At 38.7% G+C, this 18,966-nt stretch overlaps 1 protein-coding gene across 2 annotated transcripts in view; it reads right to left on the bottom strand.

Annotated features, from left to right (window-relative positions):
* Positions 1–596: 596 nt before the first annotated feature.
* Positions 597–18,966, bottom strand: part of brinp2 (bone morphogenetic protein/retinoic acid inducible neural-specific 2) — a 121,560-nt gene continuing 103,190 nt past the window's right edge. Inside the window, exons 7-9 of one of the 2 annotated variants that reach the window (XR_006926244.1) lie at positions 13,262–13,484; positions 4,717–6,077; positions 597–1,741 (exon numbers count right to left, since the gene is read on the bottom strand). Coding sequence is in view for 1 of the 2 variants with exons in the window: in XM_046852431.1 (XP_046708387.1) it covers positions 4,964–6,077; positions 13,262–13,484 (1,337 nt within the window). In the remaining variant the exon portion in view is untranslated. Of the gene's footprint in view, positions 6,078–13,261; positions 13,485–18,966 lie in introns of both variants that reach the window. The other variant, XM_046852431.1, reaches the window with a different exon arrangement.

The raw sequence follows: 18,966 nt of genomic DNA, 5'->3' as shown, positions 1-18,966 counted from the left end.
CATTTGTCCTGACTCATCGAGCATTAACAGCATTATCTCTGTGAGTATAATTTTTTTTATTACTTTCCCACTGAGATTTTAGATTTTGAATATGAAATACCACATTTAATAACCATAACATTTATATTTTATGGCACTTTGTGTCTTTGTATATTTCAAACTTAATCTGTCAGAATGTTTATCGACTGTTTGCTTAGTAGCTGTGAGGTTTTCTCAACATGATGAGGTTTTGTTTTTCTTCAGGACTGTTGCGTCTTTATAGAAAGACTGGAAACTAATATTGCAGAATTGGATCTTGATGATACAGCACCCAGGAGTATAGAACAAGGCTGTGAAATGTTATCTTCATCCCTCTAAAGACAACTTGAATGGCTATTCATTTTGCGGTTAAAAACAAAAATTCAGTACAATAACAAAAAGCCACTGAAATATCAAAATGAACTAAAATAGTGGGGATGATATTTGATGATGTTTGGACAGCACAGAGGCTGAAAGACATTCTGTAGAACGTTAGATCATGATGTAGCACTGAAAATTTAAAAACATCCAATGATAGTATAAAAATGTTTCACACGTCTCCATAACAGTGTATTTATTACAGACATTGTAAAGATTTCCATCACTTTTTATTATTTAATATAAGAACATTTACATCCTGTTAAAACACTGAGAGAAGCTTCGATCAAACAATAAAGAGTAGAAAGTTCAGTGTTTCATTTCATGGCCAGTCTGTCTAGATCAGGTCTCTGCATCTAGTACAATATACATGTTTAAATGTACAAACCAAACTCATATCAGCAAAAAAAATAAAAGAATCCTGTGTGCTGGATCGCATGCTGACAACTCATGCTCTTAATCGAGCTATATCGTATCTGGATATTGAGCGAATGAATGCAGTGAGTATTTACATTCAGCACTTTGGTTCTGGACACTAACAGCTATTCGTATGCGACGATTTGTTTAATCCCAGTGTGACAATACAGTAAGGTTGAAGGCATTTCAAAAATATGATCAAACTAATGTTAAGAAGAGGTTGTGATTTGTGTAGCAATGAAAAAGATTTGCAGGATATGACACGTTTAATGGAATGAGGATATGGCAAATGCAGTGAACAGTAGTGTTTTGCATTGATTTGATGAAGACCAAATTACAGTAACATAAAGTCTGGAGGTGCTGAATTATGAGGACAGTTTCTGATCTTAAAGTTTGTGAAGATCCACTTACATGAAATTCCTTATAAATGTATGGAAAGGAAACTAGCACGACTTAATGATGGCAAAAGTTAGCTTCGAGTGGTTATTACATGCCTATTAATAAGACACATCAATTGAAAGTGGTTGTGTTTTGCACTGGCACGTTACATGAACACTTTTGACTAGCACCACGGACTCGTAACAGACGTCAGATTTTAATCTTGAGCAAGAGAATGAACACATATTTCTCTGTGCTGTCTTTAATAGTTGTTTTTATCTCTTTTTTGTCTTTATGACCACTAATCAGCAGACCAGAGAAATTATGAAAAAAATATGAAAGTCTGTGAAAAGTCTTTCTCTCATACGCAGCCGTCACTGTAATTCACCGTAATAAGCCGCAGCTGAAGCAGCGATGATTCGTGTTTACAAATCTGGAGCTGCTCAACTACTGCCAGTTATTTTTTCATACAATGATCAATTCTGCTACAGCATTTTTTCCGCCCAGTTGAATAGGTCCAGGCCAACACCTTGCCAGTTGATGACTCCTGCTGAAAAGGATGGCAGTGTCAAATAATTTCACTCTTTAAAGCACAGTAATAAATTCACATGTACACACTAATCACATCAGGGATTGCACTGAACATCTCCAACTTTTCCACTGGCACCTTGCTGAGCCTTTCATAGTTCATTTTTAAGAGTTTCATCTACTGTAAATAAAAAAAAATTAATGTGGGGTAGTAAAAATAATAATAATAAAAAAAAGAATATAAAAAAAAAACCCAGCAAGTTGACTATTTTATCTCATGTACTCTGAAGAGTTAAATGCTCTAAGCATGCCAAACTTTTGAACTCTACCTGATATGGAAACTGTTGTAAAGTTCTACAAAAGGGTTTTCCCAGAGGGAGAAATCAAGTAAGGCTTAAAGATTTCGAAACTTTTTTTAATCCTGTGCTGTGTAAATCAGCTTTAATAGAACAAGTGTTCTGGAAGAAAAACTGTTGGGAAAATGTAACTGTTTTGGGGGAACAGCTGCAAGACCTCTAGTCTATAAATGAACAATAATCCCTACCTTAATGCCTCGATCGTACCTTTTCACTGAGCTTTGTTTTAATTTATGTGTGTTCAGTTGGAAGAACCGTAATATAAACAGTAAACAACTGTGAGACCTACACACTGTTACTGCTAATGGTTCTTAAGTGAAGCTCTTAAAAATGTAATATCTACAAAAATAAACAGTGACCAAAGGGATGCCATTCGAAAAAAAAACAGGGAAAAAATACTTGGTATTTCAATGAATTGAGATGAGTACACTTTTTAATAACCAGCTCTAAACCAGCGTTCCACATCAAAGCACTTGAACTTGGGACACGGTTTTCTGATATGAATTAGGAATTTATGAGGAAAGCATTTAGGGATTGTACCCAGGTAATTCTGGCTGCTGTGTTTGTAGCCGCCATAATTAGATGGGACATGACTCCCAGGAGGGAAAGTAAATCTAGGATCTGAATCTTGCACAATTATATATTTCATAAACCCAGAGCATAAACAGCCTCATGCCCAAGGCAATACAACCATCATAAATAATCAATCAGTGGAACATCCAGCGCTTATTTCTACGTTAGAGAGCAGCGATAGTCTACACAAGACCTTTATGATTAATCGCTGGCTCTTCCACACCTCGTTGATTAGCCAAAGAGCAAGCGCTAGGTAATAAAGACGAACAGTCGACGGCTGCAAATTCCAGCCTACACAAATGCAGGATGATTCGTGACATACAGATGTTGTGACAGACAAAGATTTTGCTGTCCTCAGTGACAATCTAGCAAATTGCCTCCTCTCCTAATAAATGATGCAATTTATATGACAAGGACATTTTTCTTATCCCAGCATAAAACTGGTCATTTCAGGCATTGATGTGCAAGACGTGCTCACAGGCTCCACAGCTAAGGGGCAAAATCTAAACAATGTGCTGGTAAACGATGTGATTTATAGATGATTTCCAGATGGATGTCATGGACATGGTGTTGCAAAACAAACATTTGTCCACATAACACTATTCAGTGGTCTATTGTGCCATATATTTGGGTTATGGATGAGCTGTGACATGAATTTAAATGCAAAATGACCATGAAAAGCACTTAAATAGCCTCATGCTTGATTGCTTTTAGTTTCACAGACGCTCGATGGAATTCAAATGTATGTCATGATTCAGTAGGTGGAGTTAATCAGTGTAGAAGTATATGTGCAAATGTTATGACACAGGTATTAAAGGATGTCCTTCAACAGAGCTTTGTCTTTTTTTGTACAGAGCAGATACGTATATTTCTCACAGAGTGTCAATTATAAATTAGATTATTTTTTTGTCTGTTTTTTTTTTTTTTTTTTTTTGCAGATTATTGTAAGTCAAATAAAAAAAGTGGAAAAAAAAACCAAATAAACAAGATAAGAGAAAGAACCCAGGCAAAAGGAGCAACACGTTTTTCAAATAACGACGTAGCTGACCAAGTGTGCTTTAATATCCGAACACAAACTCCACTTCATAAGGCAATAGATACGTGTTTCTGTCGAGTAAGAAATGTTTTTTGGTCGTTGCCGGTTCCAAAAAGTACAAATTCATTCAATTCATAAGAGTGATGAGCCATTGATATTTACTATGTGCAGCTTTTACGTCCTGAATGAGGATTAATGACAGAGCGGTATTTACAAAGCTGCCCACAAACCTTCGCAAAAGACAATGTGATGTTTTAGAAGATCAACATCGGAAAGACTGAAACGTATAAATAAGACGGTTTGCCATTTTGTCTGCCTATTGTTTTTTTGTTTTGTTTTGTTGTGTGTCACAGCTCTTGATATAAAGAATCTGTTAAGGGCATCTCAATCTGGTAATAAATACAGAGAAAACATCTCTCAGTACAGGATTTAGGACATCAGATAAAAATAGAAAAGTAAAGTAAACCTGTGTCTTGGTCGCTATTACTGTATAACTGATTTTCACCATAAATCTATAAGAATGTAATTCTCATCAACTATGCCCTTTTTTCAGGTAGTCACCAAATAATACCGAACATCTCCGAACACATAGAAAAGATCAAACTTCATGTTTTTACATTGTTCCACAGAAAGGGCTATGATGCAGTTCTGTCTTTCTTCAAGCTTTGCTCAGAAGCGTGAATTGATCCAGTCTGTGTTATATTTGTTCAACATCCTGATGTATGCGTACTCGCTATTCCCATGTCAATAGCAACTTAGAGTTTATGTTTTGCTGCTCGGAGGTTGCAGGTTTACCGAAGCAAACCCACAAGAACAGGGGTACTTCTCATTTCTAAAATAATGTTGTTACCCTTCGCATGGAAGTTCTGAGAAACTCAAACACTCTTGAGCGGGAGAGAATCACACATGCTAGCTGCATAGCTGGCCGTGTTCTCTTCGCTCTTTCTCATTTATATTCACACAAACGCACGCACCCCGGGTGGAAAGTATTCTCTGAGCTAGCCTCAAAAAAAGACGTATAAACAAACTTACCATTCATGCCTTGATGTTTCAGTCACATTTCACATTTCTGAATACAAAGATTCCATTATGAGCATCGCAGTCCACGGATAAATACAGTATATACATCTTTTAATGCAAGATTTCAGAAGTCTGAGAAATATGTAAGAGAGAATTGTGTGATCTAGCTTGCACAGCTGGCTGAATTCTCCCTCTTTCTGATTTGCAATTCACACACCCACACACAAACGCACACACAGGCAGGAGAGAATTATCTGAGCTAGCTGCACAGCTGGGCGAGTTCAGGTTTGGAGGAACTGGGCAACCTGTCACTAAAGCTGTGAACCAAGTCGCGGATGCGCACCACCTCACTGGCTGAGAGCTTGAGCCGATGCCGAAGCAGGCAGGAGAAGAGGTCGAGCGGGCGCTCGGCGGGTGGCGAGAGCCGATTTACTCGGTCGCGTATCTCCATCAGTGCCAGAAAGGCGGCGTCCTGCGTGCCCTGTGTGTACGGGTAGTCTAACTGTGAGATCAGCTCCTTGACACCATCGGCATCGAAGTGCATGCTATAACCAAACACCCTCAGACTGTTGATCTTCATGTACCCCAGATTAGCGGAGTCCATTTCCAGTGGCTCGTAGAAGAGTGTCTCGTTGACACCCGGGTCGTCTGTGAGAATACGGCTGCGTAAGTAGATGTGCACTGTCTCGAAAAACGACTTCCATTTGGTGCCCAGCACCAGCGTCCAATTGTGGCATGGCAGTGCCGTATCGAGTTTAGTTCGCTGCCAGTCGGGAAAGTTGTTCTGCTTGACGGGCATGAACCAGCTCTCGGAATGGCTTCCTCCAAATGGGTTGACATAGATGGCAGGCACTGGCTCCAGCGTGCTGTTCTGTGTGGTGCAGATCTGGAAAGAAATTCCCATGAGCATGTGCACCAGGTTGGACTTGTTCTTGTTGCTCTTGAGTGTAAGTAGCATCCGCTTGCGCCACGCGGGGTTGAACCAGCTTCCTAAGCGCACATCGTTGCTGATGTAGATTGCACGAACCTCCAGGCGGCCGTCCAAACGCTGGAGCAGGTGGTGGGCTTCTGCGTCCACCATGTCCAAGTCAAAGTTCACATAGTGGTCCAAGGAAATGGCCACGGCTGGACGGCATGAGCCCAGCTGCAGGAAGCTACCAGGCATACATGTGCCGCAGCGGGTCACATTGTCCGGGGCACACAAGGAACACAGTGTGCCCTCACCCACCTGACAAGGAACTGTACCCTGGCAGGAGCTGCCCTGTTCTGTGGGACACAAGCAATAATGCATTTCCTCGGAGAAGGAGCCCAGGATTCCATGCTCATTGCAGTACAGCAGGGACTGAACTCTGTTTAACCAGAAACCCAATGTCCTGCAGAAGAAAGAACGACTGTTAGCATAGAAACAATAAGGAATAAATTGAAATACACAACTGACTGCTTTGTTAATGCAAGATAATTACCTAAGATCTGCAATGACATGAACATAATCATATGCTAAACTGCCTACAAGTCTATGAATGATCAACATTCCACTAAATTAGGTAACAATGTTTCATTCCCATTGATAGGTAGGATTATTAAACAGTGCCAGAGAATAATTCTAAACCAGAGCTAAAAGGCAAGCAATGAACTGTGTTTTTCTGTTTTTGCCATCTTCCTATGGGTCATGTCGGTTTGAGAAATGCATTTGGCTCGGCAGATTCTTCTATTACCATCGTACTTCAGAAAAACTCGAGGAACACCAAGATCTTTGCACTCATAAATTAAACCCCTCTATATCCTTTTGTGTATCCATTTTCTTGTCGTCTGTTTTTTCCCTGAGTGCCTTACATTATCTGTACATGCCTTCTGATGTAGTACGCTGCACAACCGTGATGGCATTTTAAACAATCAGGCATTTTAAATCGCGCTTCCCATTTGAAGTACACTTAACTAGGACCACTGGATATATTTTCCCCATGTCCTTTGCTGAATGTAGTGCCTTTTAATATGACAAATGAATGACAAATGCAGACAAAAGCTTTCTGTATGATTGTTTATTCATACTAAAATCAGCTCAAGGGAACATTCAGCTAAGTGATGTGCCATTTATTTAAGCTGCCTCGGATCTAAAGCTGACAAAACCGATTTCTACAACACGTTCTGATAAGATTTTGGCATGGGTGTCTCTGCAAATTCTATTTACTGTCCATGTCCATGGGAACTGCATTTTATTAGAGTGGTGACACAAAATGGCATGTGGCTTCTCAGAGCCGAGTGGAAGTCTTCACAGTAGAGTACGCTAACTACAACCTGCCACTCTTTTCGAGCACTTCATTACAGTGCACACACACTAACCACACTGCACAAAAGGTCTTCTCAATCCGGCTTAGGGAAGCTAAACATCTTTGTCTGTTACATCTCTTTCTGTCTGTCTCATGGATCACACATCTCTGTCTAGCTATTCTCGTTTCCTCTGTGTTCCTGTAAATTCAGGTCCAGCTCCATACTATTACTGCCCACGTGGCTGCCCACATGCCATTGAGCGGCGAATACATGTTTTTAGTTGTCAAGCATGTGAATACACAACTATAATGCTTTCAGTACATGGTCAATATGGAACATACTATAAAGTGCAGTAAAATAAAGTTGTCCAGCTTTAGTTTTGATTATGCTAAATGACATTATGTAATATTAATATTATATACCATTAATAAATGGTGAACTTCAGCATTAATACACCACACATTTGTATTAACTGTTTTTATTTTTTTTCCCAATAAACTATACATAAGCTAATTATTAGCAAAAACTTGAACCGTTGTTCATCCCCACTTATCAAGAACATAAATGCCATAATGAATGACACAAACCAAGACTTTTGTCTGTCGCTCTGGATAAGGGTGTCTGCTAAATATTGTAAATGTAAATGCAAACCAACATCTTAATTAACAGTTGTTAACCAGTTAAATGCAAAACTGAGGCTAAATGTAAATGAACAACATTCAACATGCTGTAATTAAATTATTGCTAATTAAGTTCAGTCTATTTTTAAACACAGCCTTAATTAACTTCAATGCCAAGTCAGTGTAAGTGTTTTTGTTACATGGATTTTAAACTGTTGTGTATTCATGCACTCTGGTTGCTGTCACAGCTGGCTTGACTGCTGTCTAAAACACTGTGTAAAATCATCCTGATTTGTACAATTTAACTAGTAAGTATAGCAAGCTCATGTATTTCAGGTTGATGTCAGGCAGCAGTAGGACATTCTACCATCAAACAATATTTCCAAAAATACATTTATAAATTGCTATTTACATGTATGGCATTTAGCAGATGTCTTTACCACAGCAACTTTTTTTATCTCATTCATACAATATGGGTGGGACTCATGACCCTCAGATCCAATGCATTAACCACCAAGCTACCACATCTCCCATATATATCTATATACATTTGTACAGATTTGAACTGTGTTCAGATATACACCGAGCAGGCATAATTTTATGGCCCGCTACCTAATATTGTGTTGGTCCCCCTTTTGCTGCCAAAACAATCCTGAAGCAATAAAAGCAATTTCTTCAGTAAATTGAGCTACAGTAGCTCTTCTTTTGGATCGGACCACACGGGTCAGCCTTTAAGCCCCACATGCATCAATGAGCCTTGGCTGCTTATGACCCTGCCAGCCTTTTCAACACTGTTCCTCCCGTGAACCACAATTTTATAGATACTGACCACTGCCGAGTGGGAACACAACACAAGAGTTGCAGTTTTGGAGATGCTCTAAACGAGTCGCCTAGACATCCCAATTCGGCCCTTGTCAAACTCATTCAAATCCTTACGCTTGCCCATTTTTTCTGCTTCTAACACATCAACATTGAGGACAAAATTTTCACTTGCTGCCTAATATATTCCATCCTCTAACAGGTGTCATGATGAAGAGATAATCAGTGTTATTCACTTCAGTAGTCATAATGTTATAATGTTATGCCTGGTCGATTTTTTTTTTTAAACAAATTTTCACCCATATTTTACCAAAGAAATTCACAACTATTTAGAATTTACACCTATTTAGAATTTACAACATCTTCACTCATTACGATCAGCTGACTACACAACTAGAAGGTGTTAAAATATTTTTATTTGGTGTTAAAACAAATGCAAAAGACCATACAAATCTTAAAAACACTCCTGTGTATATTAAAAAAGAAATATGAGAAAAACTTGAAGAACTCACTAAGACTGTTCTTTCACGTGTGAGGATTTGTACAAAATATATCAAAATATTGACTATTATACTTGGCTGAACACCCAGGTACACCATACTGGACCAAAAAAATGACATTTACATGTGTTCTAAACAATCCTTTTAGACAATCAGAATGGCAAGATTACTGTACAAACACTTGTCTTGCAATGCCATTAAGTACACTCTATATATATACACTCTGTATATGATTATCATGAATAGACAGCCAGTCGTGGGCTGCACTTAAAGTGAGTCAGTGAAACAAATGCCACCCAGCTGTTGCAAATGCTTTGCAAAAGTCTAATATCAGGACAGACTGTATCAAAAATCATTCTTTATCAGCCAGCGGATTAAAAAAATACATAGGTGGTCCTAACTGCGTTACACACAGCCTAACATATTTAGAGCATTCAAATAAATATGATCAATTTTTACTTCATTAATCGTTATTTTAATGAGGCATGTGTTTATTAGAATAAATTCTGTATTTATTTGCAATGAGCAACTGTAATCATGTTTGAAAGTGCATACCCGGGAATGTCCAGGACTGTGCCTCACCAATCTGTACTTTCCACACATGATACATGCTGATCCGGTCTTCTCACGGCATAGTCAAATTCACAAAGAACATCACCATTGTAGAGCGGATATCAGAAAACAAAAATATGGTCTACAGGGTAAAACCAGTTAAAATAGTGCCTAGAAAAACAACATGACCCTCAACACCAAAGAAACCAAAAAGAGATCGCTGTTAAGTTCTGGATGGTGGGGAGCACTCCTGTCTTTAGATATATACGTAAAGGAGCTGGTAAGGGAAGAAAGTTTCAAGTTCCTAGTTTCTTTAAACAGATAGCTCCAGAGGTAATCAAACCTGTTTTAAAAATAATTAACTCTTCCATTAGCACTGGTTATGTACCGAAATCCTTCAAACTGGCAGTTATCCACCCCCTTATTAAGAAACCTGACCTTGACCCATGTCAGTTGTCCAACTACAGACCGATATCAAATCTCCCCTTTATATCCAAAATTTTAGAAAAGGTTGTAGCACAGCAGTTATGCTCACATCTGCTTATGAATAACATTTTTGAAATGTATCAGTCAGGATTTCGGCCTCATCATAGCACAGAGACGGCGCTAGTTAAGGTGGTAAATGACCTGTTATTGGCCTCTGATCAGGGTTTTGTCTCCTTACTTGTTTTGCTCGACCTTAGTGCAGCTTTTGACACCATTGATCACACTATACTGCTTGCTAGACTTGAGAATGTTGTAGGAATAAAGGAACAGCTCTCTCTTGGCTCAGGTCTTATTTGACTGATCGCTATCAGTTTGTGGATGTAAATGGTGAGTTCTCCACGCTCTATGAGGTAAAGTTTGGTGTTCCTCAAGGATCTGTCTTAGGCCCACTGCTTTTCTCTTTATATATGCTGCCTCTTGGTGAAATTATTCATAAACATGGGATTCGCTTCCATTGCTATGCTGATGACACACAGCTGTATATTTCAGCAAAGCCAGATGAGAGAGATCAGCTTAACAATGTTGAGAAGTGTGTAAAGGACATTAGACAGTGGATGCTTAATAACTTTCTTCTGCTCAACTCAGATAAGACGGAAGTACTTTTACTAGGACCACATGCAGCTAGAAGTAAACTTTCCGATTACGTAGCATCTCTGGATGGTGTTTCTGTTTCAGCATGTACGGCTGTCAAAGACCTTGGTGTGATTATTGACCCGAGTCTTTCCTTTGAGTCTCACGTGAATAATATCACCAGAATCGCCTTCTTTCACCTTAGAAATATTGCTAAGATTAGAAATATGATGTCGTTACAGGATGCAGAAAAACTGGTTCATGCTTTTGTTACTTCTAGATTAGACTACTGTAACGCTTTACTGTCTGGGTGTGCGAGTAAGTGCATCAATAAGCTTCAGTTAGTCCAGAATGCAGCAGCAAGGGTCCTCACTAGATCTAGGAAATATGACCACATCACCCCTGTTTTAATCAGTCTACACTGGCTCCCAATCAAATCTCGCATTGACTATAAAATATTACTACTGACGATAAAGCACTCAATGGTCTCGCACCGCAGTATCTGAGTGAACTTCTGTACCAGTATGATCCTCCACGCCTACTTAGATCAAAAGGTGCTGGCTATCTGTTGGTTCCTCAAATAATGAAGACTACAGCAGGGGGCAGATCTTTCTCTTATAAAGCCCCACAGTTATGGAACAGCCTTCCAATCAGTGTTCGGGACTCAGACACAGTCTCAGTGTTCAAGTCGAGGTTGAAAACGTATTTATTTAGTCAAGCCTTTTATCAGTAGATTTCTCTTAGGTAAAGGCACAGATCTGGAGGGAACATGGATATAGAGTGTTTGGTGAACTGGTATATTTGTATGCTGTCGTCCCTCACATTCACACGCTCACTCAGGTTTGTTGACGGTGGTGTGGTGGGTCGTCTCTTATCCCAGAGATCCCTCATGTCTGTGTTACCTTCTGGTTCTCCCTTTTAGTTATGCTGCCATAGCGAGTCTTGCCGGAGTCCAAACTGCACAGTGACATTAACTTTCATACACCAATAGTTACACTTAATAATCCATATCCTTCTCTTCCGTCACCTCTCTCTCTCTCTCTCTCTCTCTCTCTCTCTCTCTCTCTCTCTTTCGGTCGAGTTAAACATGCTCCTGAGGCTCCAGTGACCAGTGTTCCTGCCCTCTCCCTCCTTGGATCTTCACACTTCTGTGCAGCTCGGGACGGTCTCTTAATTCGGAGTAGAACGGGTGCTTTGAGGACGGATTGGACTGTAGTTGGTGTCGGCGGTCTGCTGCACTGACTCGGGAGTGCAGTTTGCTTCTGATCATCATCACTGTACCCCACAACATTGTATATCTGCTTCAAATGGACATTTGGTGCAACCCAGATGAGGATGGGTTCCCTCTTGAGTCTGGTTCCTCTCAAGGTTTCTTCCTTATGCCATCTCGGGGAGTTTTTCCTTGCCACAGTTGCTCATCAGGGACAAACATACTTACAAAGAACATATTTATGTTTAATCACCACATTATCTGTGTAAAGCTGCTTTGAGACAATGTTCATTGTTAAAAGCGCTATACAAATAAAAATGAATTGAATTGAATTGAATTGAGTTCCTGTGGGTTTACTTCCCACAGGATGTGTTATGTTGTGTTTTTCCACCTATTGCAAAAGGCACAACAGAGACTGCTCTGTGTACGGAAACTTAAAAAAGCCAGACTACAAGTAAACAGTGTAGTTCACCAGCTGCATTGGTGCCTACCAAAGAGACTTGTACAGAGTGGTGAAAACCACCCAGGAGGATATCAGGACAAAGCTGCAGAACTTAGATAACCTCTATACTGACATAGATACATTAAAGATACATATGACGCAGCTACTGATGCGATTCGATTTACCCCTAATATGATGCAGTGCGATTTGTTCTCGATTTGATTCAACACTATACAATTCAATGCAATATGATGGAATGGAAATATTATGATGGTATTAAATTCAACATGGTACAAATAGTTAATAGTATAAATGAAGTGCCATCTGACTTCTAACGCATGGCCCCCTTTCACAAAGAAGCCTTTGTACTGCAAAAAAAGAAAAAAAAAAAGAAAAAAAAAACTGACGTTCTTTTTTTGTTCTGTATCCAGGAAGATGCAGCTCTACCTCTGCCATGTTAATCTATATTCTATGTGACATTCTATATTCTATAAGGACACAAAGTGTTGTGATGTGTATTATAGTAATTATATATAATTATAATATAATAATATATAAATATCTAAATTAAATATAAAGCGTTTTTTTACGGATACAAATATGTTAAAAACTATGCATCATGATACAAATGCTAACTTTTTTAAATCGATGCATCACATTGTTAACTATGATGCCAATGCACCAATACGAATCAGTGAATCTTACTATCCCTAGTCTAGTCCAGAAAACTAGTAGCACTGCAGGAGGCATAACCCATCCAGAGTATACTGGATGGGTTATGCCTCCTGCAGTGCTACTAGCTTTACTCTTTAGTCTTCTCGCTCATTGCTTGCACATTCAACCTCTGTATTTGTATATATCTTCTGGAAAGTGTTATTGAAATATTCACACAAATACAGACAGACAGACACAATAACCTAAATCCTAGGATGACAATTTCTTTCTTATTCTTAAGAAATCTTATCTTATCTTATCTTATCTTATCTTATCTTATCTTATCTTATCTTAGCTTAGCTTAGCTTAGCAATATAATAAAGATATTATTTCCAATTCAGCTAATAATCCATTTAAAATAAAAGGGGCACTTTACCTTTCCCTGGGCAGGCTGATCTTTGGCTGTTTGGGACAGCGCTTGCTGAGGGTGAAGAGTTTCCGCACAATTTTATTAGCTTTGCTAAAGATCAGTTTAGTGCTGGTCTCCAGCTGAGTGTGGCGTCTCTGTAAGGCCGTGTCCAAACTCCAGAACTTCAGGATATCCGTTGTGTTCAAAAAACGATCGGTAGGCAGCTTCTTCAAAAAAGCCTTAAACTCATCTAAAAAAAATAAACAAGAACACAAATGATATTTTAACAACCTGTCCACAATTCTGGCATTCTGGACCTAAAACAGTAAACACTTATTAGTGAAATTAACCAGCAGAAATAAGATGATGTTACAAGTCAGTCAAAAGTGCTTAGATTCTGAGTAATTGGTTGTGAAACGTGGGTGGATGAAAAGTGACATTTCAGATATCAGCCTGAACATCTTACAGAAATGTGTTTTTAGTGGCTTAAAAGGTGTGGAGACTGTGTGAGAATGAGGTAGAAAAGCAGCAGAAGCCAGTGAATCATTTCTCAGCTTGGGTCGCTTTTTCTGGGCTTCAAAAGGCACATATATAGACAACAGGATGTGAAGGATAATTGTTCCCTGGATGAAATGCAATAGCAATCGCTGTGGTCCAGAGGCACCAGTCCTATTTTCTTGCCTGAAAATGCTGAATAAGCATGAAACACCAGACTTCAGGGACAACATCAAATTCAAATTATCCTAATGCACTTTTTTAACTTCGAGAAATGGTTGCGCTGACACTGGCAGTCCTTGGAAATGACTGGAATAAAGACACTTGTGCAGATGTGGACAGTGAGAAATAGGCGAGCTCCTGGGGATTTCTTTAGGGTATTGGACATGTAGCTTGGGTTCCACCGAGCACCCTGCTGTCCCAGGCAATTATAATGTGCAATGATCCTGTGTAAGACGGCACGCCCATAGGCTCCCACCAATAACACTGAATCAGTGTTGGATAACATTGGGTTTGGCTCAGAGAGTCGTTTGAGCTCAGTTTACCCACTGCTCTACTCATCCATGACCAGCTGTGCTCTCTCTTTCTCTTGCTCTCTCAGTCTGTCTCAGACACATCAATGTGACCTTCATCAGAATCAACTTTCTAATAATTCTCTTTGTCACTTTTTTATGCCCTTACTTGATTTTTTAGCATTGAACTGTCATCTCTCACACATATGCAAATTACTCTTATCGTTTAAACACGAACATATATATTATTAGGAAACTATATCATTGAACATAGTGACATTCTTTCATTCATCAGTGTCTCACTGTTGCGCTTACTGCATAAATTACATTAAAAGCAGTTTGTAGTGCTCATGTTAAATGCACAGCAGCTATAAATCACAGTGTCTCCCCTACAGAAAATGTTACTTTAATGAAAGAACATTCCTTGTGTTTGGTGTAAGAAAGCCAAGACTCGGCTTTCTACTATGTCCAGCAATGAAATACAGCCATGAAAGAACATCTGCCTCTGTCTCATTGTCTGTGTTTTTGACTTGATGTGGTCTGTGTTTTTCCTTTTGCTGCTCTGGCTGATAGATCTCATCGCTCACTTCTCTTTTCCTTAGTGACTTGTCCTCTCTTTTTTATCCTGCCCTCGTCTCCCCTTTATCTCTATCTTTCCATGTTGTCCTGCTGCTAAAGAAGGCTCATTAGTATTCGTGGCACACTTAGGGAATGTGCTCTGCCTATCCACCTTCTTTTTTTCTTTCTTTTTTTCTAGCCGTTACAACTTTGTGTTTAAATTCATGAACAACTAAGCTCTTTCAAAATGCTACCAATAAAGGAATCTGCTTATTTTTTGCAATCACAGACACTGCATGTCCTCATTCTCTGCCAGCAAATGAGTATTCCAAATGACCATAAACAGGAGGAGAAATCGAAGCTGCAGAGGTCTAATTATGTTCAATTAAATGCCAGACATGGGCTTTGCATTGCAGGGCTCCAAATATAGGAGTTAAAGGACATCTGTAAATGAGCTTGGGATGTTTTAGAGCTACTGCCCCGAAGACAAAATTCTCTTTCTCTCCAAAGACTCACATAGTGCTGCTCATTATACGAACACGGTGCACACCTGCATCCTGATATCTGAATAGCTACCCAGTGTTTGAACCAACCATGTAGAAAAGCAAGCGCCAATCTCCTCTGTTGATGTGAGGGGGCACTATAGAATTACAGCTCTTTAATGAGGGGGTCAGTGGCCAATACACAACAGCAATTAACCTACCATTTGTAGAGATTAGCACAAAAGGGCAAAGAAGACATGTAATAGGTTTTTAGCCACTTTATGATTTCTTTTTTGATTGAATAAAACCGCAACCTATATTATTCGTACCTAACGTCTTCCTGATGCTGCACCACAAAATACAGAAATACGACTTTGAGAGCTGCACAAACCCTAAACAAAAGATACAAAAGGAGTGCCAAGAAACTGTAATCCAGCCGTAGGAAACAATTCTGTCTGAACCTAGCACTTTAGAAGGGCACTAAAGTAGCAGGAAGCACTCTCGGTATAGTGTGAGAAGAAAATATCAGTTGGATGAAACACACTATAGAGAATTATTTTTATAAATGTATTTTTAATATTTTAACATTTTTTTTGTTATATTTGTAAAAAGTTTGTAAAAGCTGCAAAAAATGGACACACCAAAAAAAAAAATTATAGCACATCTAACTGTGAAATTTGCTATATATTTATTTACATAATGCTGTATACCCCTTTACAGCTCAATGATTAGACTTCATGGCTTTATTATGCCTGCAAGATTGATCCAGATAACGATCTTCAGGACATTAGTGAGATCTATAGTATGTCAAATATTCAAATAAAGCCCAGAACAACAAAACTTTCTCATATCGTGCCACAAGTGGATAAACATATTAGGTTTTGCGATTTGAATTACCTTTTATAATCTGGTCATATGCTTGTTCAATGCAGGCAAATAGGATTCTCAAGTTCATTATACCTGTAATGAACTGCTTTGCATCTAAATAGAGGAAAAAAAACGTAATTATCCTCACCGATGCGGTCTGGTTTAACATGAAAAATCAGGAGTGGATGAAACTCCAGTTTGTCATCACCAAAGTAGCGTTGTGCGCTGAATAATAATAAAAACTCATCAGGTGTGTTTAGGCCTTAATGAGATGAAACTGATTACGGATATGAAAATGGAGGCTGCTGGCCTTTCTCAAGGTTCCTTTTTGCCTCTGACTGATCAGTGTTGTGGTATAATTTATATTAACAAGGCTTTTTCTTTGGTTGATGGGAGGATTGAAAAGATTTATATGCTATGTGCAGCAGGATGGGAGACGTAGCCGCTGGCCTCTATATGTCTTTTTTGTCTCTAATAGGAGTTTGAGTTTGGAGCTGCAGGAGTTGTTCAGCTCCCCGAGGAGACGGCATTAATCACAGATTGGTCAAGGGAATGGGAAGCTGCGATCTGTAGAATTATGAGCTATCTGGAGAAGCTGGTGGCTGCCAGAGCCTCCGATTAGTTCATTTCCTGCCTCAATTGGAAACTGATGTTTCTGAAACACCATTGTAGATCTAATCTGCATCAGGTCAATAATGCCGAAGTTGCATTTTTGCACTAATCAGAATATAATTCACAAAATAAAAAATGATGACAGGATGCCTCACCATGCCTAGATATTTTTTGATCAGCAGTTTGGGTTATTTGCTCTTTTTTTCTCTGACAAGTGGACCAGTGGATGACCAATCTGTGTTCAGGCAACTGCAAAACCTGACATTTGCCTTCTTACATTGTACAGAATGATTTCCTGAAATGTTATCCATAAAATCAGAGCTAATTCTGCACTGGAAAGATCTGAGACCTGGATTTTCTGTTACAGTCCATGAAGAGACTGACATAAGACTTATTTTCTGATGTTCACCAAAATGTGATGCCTTTTTTTCTGACAAGGTGAAGAATATTTTTCCATTAATCTAGATGACTGGATTGGTAGACAGTTTGAGACCGGGTGCTTTCTGAATGCTAATGCGAATTTGACAGGTCTCTTCCTTGCAAAAATGGTGCAAAATGATTTGGAGAGTCAAAATTAATTTTAAGGCAGAGAGATCTGCGCTTTGAAATTTATTTTAAACTACCGTCTGTGCACTTGGGTTCATTGCTGTATTGTCATGTTCATAAAAGCTTGCTTTTACCAAGGATCATAACCCATCACTCATTTTGATTTGTTTGAGTGATTAGCATACCCTTGTTCAGTAGTAAATTTCACTGTTGCAGGTGGTTTATCATTTTACTGGGCTGTAAAGAAAAGACAGTAAATGAAAATAAAACATATAGTATCTTATCAGTTAGACAATACTGTGGGAATCTCACTACACTGACAGTTCAACTAATTAGATATTATATATTTAACCCTACACTTTTATAATAATGTTACAATATCCACAATAGTAATATAGCTGATAGTTAAGGAAGCAAATCTACTTAAGGTCTTGGCAGTAAAGATTAATACATTACTCAAACCATTTTATCTCATATCTAAATGTAATATGAAGGTATGAAGCAAAAAAGCATGACATTTTGACATGAACTGAGCCTGAGGATTAATTCAAGTATAATTCAAGGATTAATTCAAGTATTCAATATTTATTTTCCTGTATCAAAGATATCAAAGCATTTTCTGTTAGTGAAAACTTAAATCATCAAGTCGTAAGCTTAAAATATAGAGTTCCCTGTGCTAGTAACCGTACACATCAAACCATAAACCTTGCCCTTGCATTTAGTAGTGTTCCAAGCAATCAGCTTACCCCTTATTGCACTCCAGGGTGTCCTTTCAACAAGGCCAAGAAGAGCTCTAAAGGTCTTAGCCTCCAAAGCCTCATAACAAAAAATAAGGCAGAGTAAGACACAGATTCCCTTCTGGTAAAACAGAGGTAAATAAGGTAAAATCTCATCAGATTCTAAAACAAATTGCTCTCAATGTGCTCTCGCTCAGACAAATTTAGTTTGATTATAACTTTATTTTCAAAATGTCATATTTGTTTTTATCTAATTTATATGCACACTTTTTTATAGCATATTTTAATAGGCTTATGCTGTCTAACAAAATATGCAGCAGCATTTTCTCACCTTGGGTTTTTCATCTGGAAAAAAATGGTGCTATTTGAACTAATTTTAAGGTTCTCTATTACTAGCAATTAGGGTGATGCAGGCGCTTTTAATGGTCTATTATGTGTAATGTGTGTGTGTGTGTGTGTGTGTGTGTGTGTGTGTGTGTGTGTGTGTGTGTGTGTGTGTGTGAGAGAGAGAGAGAGAGAGAGAGAGATAGAGAGGGAAAGTGCCATGCTACAGGTTGTAAATGCACTGGGAGCTGCTTTGAACTTAAATAGGGCGACTGGATGAATGAGGTTGACTTAAATGAGGTTTACTTAAAATAAGCACAACGTGGGTGGCTTGCAGGATCTCCAAAGGTGTAGGAGGCACAAATCATTTTTTACATCGTTAAAAAGAAAGATGATGCGAATTCCTGTCAGGGAAAGATGAGGCTGCACTATTTTCTATGTTCTTGAGAAGTTCAAGTGTAGTGTTTTACTGGATATGAAGTAAAAGGGCATCAAACACACACATACATGCGCACGCAATAACGATAGGTCGGTAAATCCTGAGCAACATGGAGAGGGTTATACGTCTCCAATGTTGTGTTCTGACTAATGCAATTCTC

Source organism: Silurus meridionalis, chromosome 6, assembly GCF_014805685.1.
Source record: "Silurus meridionalis isolate SWU-2019-XX chromosome 6, ASM1480568v1, whole genome shotgun sequence".
In the NCBI taxonomy this organism is placed as follows: domain Eukaryota; kingdom Metazoa; phylum Chordata; class Actinopteri; order Siluriformes; family Siluridae; genus Silurus; species Silurus meridionalis.
Note: the sequence above shows the minus strand (reverse complement) of the source record. Positions and strands in the feature narration are given on the sequence as shown.